Below are 7,652 nucleotides of genomic sequence, written 5' to 3'. Positions count from 1 at the left end.
CACCAGGACTGAATGTCGTGGGTGACGCAAATGCTCACAAATAAAGAACTGTTTTTGTTTTTCTTCTTCCTCATGCAAGTTTCATTTGCACGCGTTTGCGCATCCCCTGCTGTATTATGGGACTGCAAACCTGAAAAGTTTAATCACTATGGACTGTGTGTGCAGATACTTTAAGAACTGTGTTGCTTTAACCCTACATCTTACCTGTATTTGCCCTGAATTTTACCTGTCTTAACCTTGAACTGTTCCTTGATAAAGCTGCCCTTGTGTTTAAGAGCCCATGATCCACTAAAAGAAGGGAGGGGGAGAAACTTGTGAAGGAGGATCCGGGGAACGAGCCAGGTCAGGTCTAAATTGACTGTTGCTAAATGGGCCACTGGGCCATGTGTTTCAAGTAACGTGCTGTGTTTGGATATCCAGAGCAAGAAAGGACTAGCCCATGGGCCTAAATCATTGTTGTTATGTACAGGTCCCAGGAGCAAGGAGACCGGGGTCAGTCAGACCCATGTTAAAGGAACTTGAACTTTTTGTTCCAGGGATCCAACCAAGTGGAGCCGAGGTCATGGTTGACCCAACAAACGTTATCAGATAGAGACTGTTTTATATTGTAAATATGTTTTTAAAAAAAATGTTTTCTAACAGTTTTACATTGACAGGTGACACCATGGTTGGGGACGACCATATTTTAGGAGGTAGGAGTGTAAGGAGGTGGCAGAGACCCTCGTGTGCTTCCTTTCTCCTGAAAGCTGTTCACCTGTGTCACTCTGATGTTTTATTAATGTTTTACTATTGGATGCACTCTAATGTAAATTTATTTGTCATGTGTTGCGCACAGGTTTTGGGATAGATTAGGAAGTAGTGCAGAACCATAAGGGGAATAGAATAGAGGGGTACACAACAGAGATAGGGCATAGGATGGATGTAAGAGTAGTAAGGTATTGGCAGTATAGGAGTTAAATAGATGGGAGGTGCACAGAGCAGAACAGCACAGAGCAGGGAGATATAGGACAGATACTTTCTGATTCAGTCAGACACCTGGGTAGTCTGCCCAAGGGGCAGAATGCATACAGTGATAAAGTTACAGGCTGTGAGGGATAAGTCTGCAGATGGCAGTAAGGGCCCCCCAGCTGAAGAATAGTGCAGTCAGGCACCAGCTCAACAGGACCATCACCAAGAAGGATCCAAGGTCTAAAACCAGGGCAGGAGCAGCTGAGATGGTGCTCCCGGCACCTTTCCCTATTGGAACTGGACAAAGGACTGACAGGGAGCTGGTGATGCTGAAGGTACCAATGGGACACAAACTGTCCATAGATGCTGCCTGGATGGCAGAGGAAAGGAAAGGGAAGACAGGACAGAGTCTGGCTTGAGGTACTGCCATGAATGCTGAGAGTAAAGAGAGAGAAATGACAGATACTAGAGTCCGCCCATATGGCAGAGGAAGGGAAAGTACAGGAAGCGTTGCCCTGTGAGAACTGTGCTGCTGCTGTGAAGAATGCAGATAAGATGTGTCTGTGTTTGAACTGTGCTGTCTGTGAGATCAATATGCTGCTGTCTAGTAAAGTTCAACTGTTGGAAAACAACTGTGACTCTGTGGTGTTTCCTGGAGAATGAAAGCCAGAAGCTGGAGTATCAGAGGTAACTGACTGTATCGCAGGCCTTTGACTTCGCCTGTCGTTTTATGTGCAAGGGGCCGGGGTGCTCACTGACTATGCCTTAGTGGACCCGCCATGACTTCCATCCCGTGCCACCTTGTTACATAACCAATCAGAAACAACAGTTAGTGGTAGCTGATTTAGCAAGGCGCTATCTAGAAAGCTGAATAGCTCACATGGAAGAGATGTTGCCTGATGTGCAGGAATTGCTGGGTTTGAGTCCTGACACAAAGATTTCCTCAGTAATACCAAAGTGGCCTCAAGATATATGACTGTGGGTGAATGGGGGCAACTGTCGGTCCAAAAATTATTTCTTTTTAGATGCTTGCTGAACAGGGTTTATAAACATAAAGTGGTATCAGAAAAAAAGCAATGGCATTTTAACAAGCGGTCTAAAGTTATCACTTTTCGGGGGCTAGCAACTGGTTTGTTGTGTGCAGAATGATGCAGCAATGGCTTCATTTAGCCATCCAAAACATATCCTTTTTCTAGGATCAGCAGCAGACTTCTTTTAATATTCTAAATATTATGTTTTTGTGATCAGTTTCAAGATTGTTGTTAATTTTACTCTTTATAGCGTAGGGTTTCTCAACAGCAGCAACAAAAAATAATTGAACATGACAAAATAATGACTACTTTTAAAAGCCTGTCCACTTTTTGGAAGTAGTTTCAGCTTGTTTGTTATATTTTTCCTGTGCATGGGGTGGGGTTACTTCCCAGCAGCATTAGAACAGTATGGAAATTGAAAAAATAATTGCTTCTTTTTGCTATCCACCCAGAAATTGGAATGCCAATATTGGGAGCAGTTTCAGATTTGCTATTGCATTTGCTATGCTCAGGATAGGTTTCCTTCCCAGCAAAAGTGAATATAAAGCACAGTATGGAACATGATAGACAGACAGGCAGTGACAGTGGCATCATTGGGCAGATGATAAATAGCCAATCCCACTCTCAGCAATGGCAGATCAAATAATTTGGCTGAAAAAGATGTGTGCGAAAATCCTTGTTTTCTGTAATGGACTGGGTGGTGGAACCACTGTGCCATGATTAGAGGAAGGGCGTAATAGGTGCCTCATCAATTGCTACCTTGAATTCCCAGCAGCTGGCGATAATGCGATCCAAGGAGGAATGAGGGAGATGGAACCAGGTACTACACTAGGACTGAACTTGGGTGGATGACAGCTGACCCCAATGGACAGGAGGCAGGAATGGCCAGGAATGATACACTTGGCAAGTACTGTCTGGCATAGCTGGTATAGTGACTAGCACAACACAAACACAGACAGGCAGGTACAGACTAGTGTAACTGGTATCTAGGCAGGTGTATGCAGGTGGGCCTGGCTGATATACAGATAGGCAGAAGCTGGCGGGCACGGCTGATATACAGACAAGCAGGCGGGTGGGCATGGCTGATGAACAGGACAGGTAAACTGGAATTCGAGCACTGGAACCTGATAACTAGCAAGTGTGTTAAAAGCAACTTCGACATTGCACAGGCACCTCCATGCTGCTGGAGTGCCTGAAATAATAATTGTCTCACCGCCATTGGCTGGGGACATTTTAGGAAGGCAAAGGAGGGAGCAAGAGTGCATGTCCTAAGCATAGTGCCAAGGCATCTGTGTGCAGTGCGCGTACCTTGGTAATCAGGATCAGGAGAAAGTGTGGGACCACAGCGGTGATTGAGTCATCATGTCTGCCGGGAAAGGAAGGCAGAATGCAGAAATGCCTGCCCAACATTTTCCATACATTTGGAGAACAATTTTATCTGCTCCATGTAATGACATCAACTTGCAATAGCAAATAACCGCTCTAAGAGTGCACTGGAGGCTGGATAAAACATTACACCAATAGCAAACTGGGCTGGTTTCTACCACTAGTCCAATCTGTTTATCTAGAGGTCCAACGAATCAGGGCTCTGTGTATCTGCAGGGAAATAACACAGTCTATCTGAAACAGTGACTCAGAGACAAGTAGATAGGTGTCTCCGGGTCAGACATGTGGCCAACAGGCATTTGTTTGGTGATAGATGCATCAAACTGGATACTGAGCGTATCTTGATAACACACCAATGTTCTGGATAATCCCTGTAAGAATTTGCTTTTCTGCTATTTGTTTGGGTTTCAATTTTTTTTCAAGGGCTACTCACTCAGTCTCTACTTTATCAGAGAACAAGTAATAAATACAATACTGGCATCATGAGAAACTTCTGTCTTTTGCAAATTGGGCCAGATTCTTGTGTTCCTAGAACCACTCTTCCCAAGTCATAGTATTTATCCACAATAAGAAACTGATAGGTCCATCAAATTATTTAAGCTTGGCAAGCTATAAAGAAATGAAATAAATAGTAAAATATGGCATGATTCCAGTAGTTCCATCAAATGTGCCCTAATCGGATTGGAACATAGCATAACGCAAATATCTTTTTCAGAGTTGAAACCAACTTTCTTTAAGAAAGGTCACATTTCACTTTTCATTTTTCAACTTTGTACCTTTGGATCATCCGTTTTAATAATTAGAACTATTAAATTCTGTACAGCAGCCATTTCTGCCAACACGGCATGCTGTCTAATGTGTCCTTCTTTCTTGAATTCCATTTCAAATTTCTCTGCAGCTAAATCTGATTATCAGAGTTCGCTAAACATATTGGATGCAAAGCTTTTGTGACCTGGGCATCAAGGATAGTGACACTCTTCTTTATAGTTTCAAAGTAGGCACATCCAACTTCTAAAAGGTTTACCTTTGTTTCATTTCTTCTGACTAGCCCATGAGAAGTACCAGGTTTCCCTATTTTTCTCTTTTGCTTCTGTTTTTTCAAGAGTTGTTTTATCCATACTAGTGAAATATACAATTCATTAAACAATAATTGATTTTCCAGCATGCATGTGGTTGATGAGCACTACATTAAGGATGTTTGTTATGGGGTGCAACAGTTTTGGATAGTATAGAATTTATAGATGTTGAACTTTCCTCCATCATTTACTAGGTAACTATGAAGGAGGAGCCCCCATTTCCCTTGAAGCCGCTTTCTAGCTCTGCTACGCTGAGGTCATCTTTGTTGTGCCAGAACTCTTCAGGAAACAACTCAGTGTCTCTATTGTGAACCATAGGTACATTTGAACTTTGTGTGATTAAAAAAAAATCAATAAAATAAACTTATTGGCCTTCATGATAATGCCTAGGCAGAATGGCTGATTTCAGAGGCTGGAAGAAGACACCTCAAGGAACAGATCAAGAGGGCGCACTAGACCACAGTGGATCACCAGATTGAATCCAGGTGACATGGTGGGACAGGTGGGGGCTGGGTGAGTATAATTTTTTTTTATTGTACATACCGTATTTTTATTATGCTCTTGGATCTGGAGTGTTAGAGCATATTAATGCAGTTTTTATTTACATTGAATAATTTCAATGTAAATCGAAATTATGGACTACTTTAGGAGAATCTGACGAATTCTGACAAATTTGATCACTCTTAAAAGCTATTCTTTTGTCTTCACCATCTATCTGTATTCTCAGTACTATGTCTCGCTGACTGAGGTCTGAGGTTTTCTCTCCTCGACATTTTTCAGCTGTATCTCCAGCTTAGGCTTTTATTGTGGCTACGAGTCATCAGGGTTATTTGACCTATAGTTCCTCATAGTTGATCGTGGTGTAGGCAATGAAACCATTACTATGCCCTCAAAATCTTGCAATCATTCTTCTCTGTTTTAACTATAACATGATGGCAACTATTTTATGGCGATTTGTCTGAAAAAAATGAAAAATTATTCAGTGTCGCAAAGATCAAAAATTTTTAACTGAACTCAATTTGTGCCGAATGGATTGTCTCCTGTCTAAATAGTATACAGTAAAATAATATATAATTGTCTATATAGTAAAATACAGTACATTATGTTCATTGCAAGCACCACAAGTCAAAATAAAATCTTCTTTTCCAAACTCCAACGTGACTTTCCTTGACTCAAGGAGCTATTAGTGCTGGATGTAGATCTATTATAATTTATCCAGCTACACCCTCTACATATTCCTAAAATAAAAATCTAGATTTCATAATGTATTTTAAACTCACCAGGCCCTACATTTTTCTAACATTGGTCATTGAAGATGGCGGAGGGCAAAAAATACCTTATTTATGATTCCTCCCTCTTCCTTGGAATGGTGTCAACACCTCTGTCCGAGACCATAAAGCCAAGAAGAGCAACGTGCTGACAACGTTTCTACTATTTGCTTGAAGTCTTTGTTACCAAGGAGGAACATCAATGGTACTAGTATGACGTTTGATCAGCAGACATCATTGATCCTTCTGATAGCTACATATCTTCTCATAGATGGTAAGATCATCCTAGTTACTTACACTTTTATTAGAATGTTGTATAATGAATCTTTATCATAAAGTAAAAAAATGGCCAATTTTAGCGCTTTTTTAATTGTTACTAAGTTTTATGGATGAGAAAGCCATCACAAATTTACTCATGAGGCTTCTCGTAAATTTTGAGAGTACATTTCTATTCTTAGCATCATTTTTAACTAAAATAATTGTAGGTTTTTATAGCTTATTGGATTTTTTTTTTCAATTTTTTCATTTATAATGTTTTTCAGTAATTGTCCACTGATGGCTAAATGTAAATCTGTATTGTCACATGAATATGACAAATTCAAGCTGCAGTATGTTAAGACATGCTGGCCCTATTAAACAATAATTTTTTCCCAACTTTTCTTGGAAAATATGAATGTATGGAATAAGGATGGTAATTTAAACAATGTGTCTATAGGCTAGATAAAATTATTACAAAACCTTTAAAAAAATTAAGAAGATCCATAAATTAGGTAAAAAACTTGATTTTCAAATATATAAAATACTTCAAATAGAATATAAAAAGACATTAAAACAAATTATTAGCTAGGCATGTAATAAAGGTATTCTTATTGATTTCCCAATTGTTGTAATTATGTGAAATATACAGTACAGAAATTTGCCCAGCAGATAAATAAGTAATGAATGGTGAAATAATAAAAGAGAAACTGGGAGCTAAGAGAAGAAAGGAAGACTAGTACTAAAAAGATCAAGCACTGGGAAAGAGCGGGAGAATCGGAAATAAGAGAATCAGAGAGAGCGAACCCCCCAAAAAAATGGAGACTTAGAGAAAGAGTACTGAGGAGTGAGCAAGGAACATCAGAAAGGAGGAACTGATGTAATGGAATAATCAGAAACATAAAGACAGAAAAAAAGAATCAGAAAGGAAGAGAGCAAATGTAAAAACAGATGCAATGTGAGATGGGTGGTGGTTGGGGGTGAATCAAAAGAAGGAGGAAGAGAATAAAAAAATACACTGAACAGGAAGGGCTGGATAAATGAAGAGGAAACGTATAAAAGCAGCGACAGAGAGATAACTATGTAGACTATTATAGAGGTAACCGAAAAGAAATGATACAGGGAGAGACAACATAAAAATTAATACAAAGGATGACAAAAAAACAGATGGAAAGGAAGCGAGGAAAAAAAGAAAAATAAGTCAGTCAGAGAAAGGGAGAAATAATGAAATTCAGAGAAAGTGAGCAGAACATAAGACCGAAACGAAGACATATTGGGAACAGAGGCCAATCAGAGAAGAGCAGAAAAAAAGAGAAAAAGTAGAAATAATCAAATACAAAACCAAAAAGAACAGAGAGAATATAGAAGAGAGAAAGAAAATTAAAAGAGAATCAGACTGTGAAAGAGGGAAGGAAAACAGAAACAGAGAGGGAGAAAAGAATGAAAATCAGAGTGAAGGGAATGAAAAAAGGACTGTCAGAAAAGGAGACAGAGAATGATAAAAACTGTGATGGAAAGAGTGAAAGGTGAAAAAGGAGAATGAAAAATGGAGAAAATAGCAAAGAAGAGACAGAAAAGGACAAATAAGGAAACCAGACATAAAGAATTCACAGACAAAAACAAAAAGAAACAGAGGCAACATGAGTAGTAAAACCTGAGACAGAAGGAAGACAGAGGTAATAGAAAAG

At 39.5% G+C, this 7,652-nt stretch overlaps 1 protein-coding gene and 1 pseudogene across 6 annotated transcripts in view; one reads left to right on the top strand and one right to left on the bottom strand.

Annotated features, from left to right (window-relative positions):
* Positions 1-2,547: 2,547 nt before the first annotated feature.
* On the bottom strand, positions 2,548-4,757 carry LOC141051818 (eukaryotic peptide chain release factor GTP-binding subunit ERF3A pseudogene; annotated as a pseudogene).
* Positions 4,758-5,580: 823 nt separating this feature from the next.
* The window catches only part of LOC141051811 (uncharacterized), a 646,796-nt gene continuing 644,724 nt past the window's right edge, over positions 5,581-7,652 (top strand). Inside the window, exon 1 of one of the 6 annotated variants that reach the window (XM_073548846.1) lies at positions 5,581-5,983. In XM_073548846.1, the coding sequence (XP_073404947.1) occupies positions 5,923-5,983 (61 nt within the window). In that variant the 5' untranslated portion in view covers positions 5,581-5,922. The remainder of the gene's footprint in view (positions 5,984-7,652) is intronic. The other 5 variants (XM_073548845.1, XM_073548844.1, XM_073548842.1 and 2 more) reach the window with 5 other exon arrangements.

The sequence above is a fragment of the Dendrobates tinctorius genome, unplaced genomic scaffold (assembly GCF_039654945.1).
Source record: "Dendrobates tinctorius isolate UK_male_01 unplaced genomic scaffold, ASM3965494v1 ptg000158l, whole genome shotgun sequence".
In the NCBI taxonomy this organism is placed as follows: domain Eukaryota; kingdom Metazoa; phylum Chordata; class Amphibia; order Anura; family Dendrobatidae; genus Dendrobates; species Dendrobates tinctorius.
This window is presented reverse-complemented; position numbering and strand designations above follow the sequence as displayed.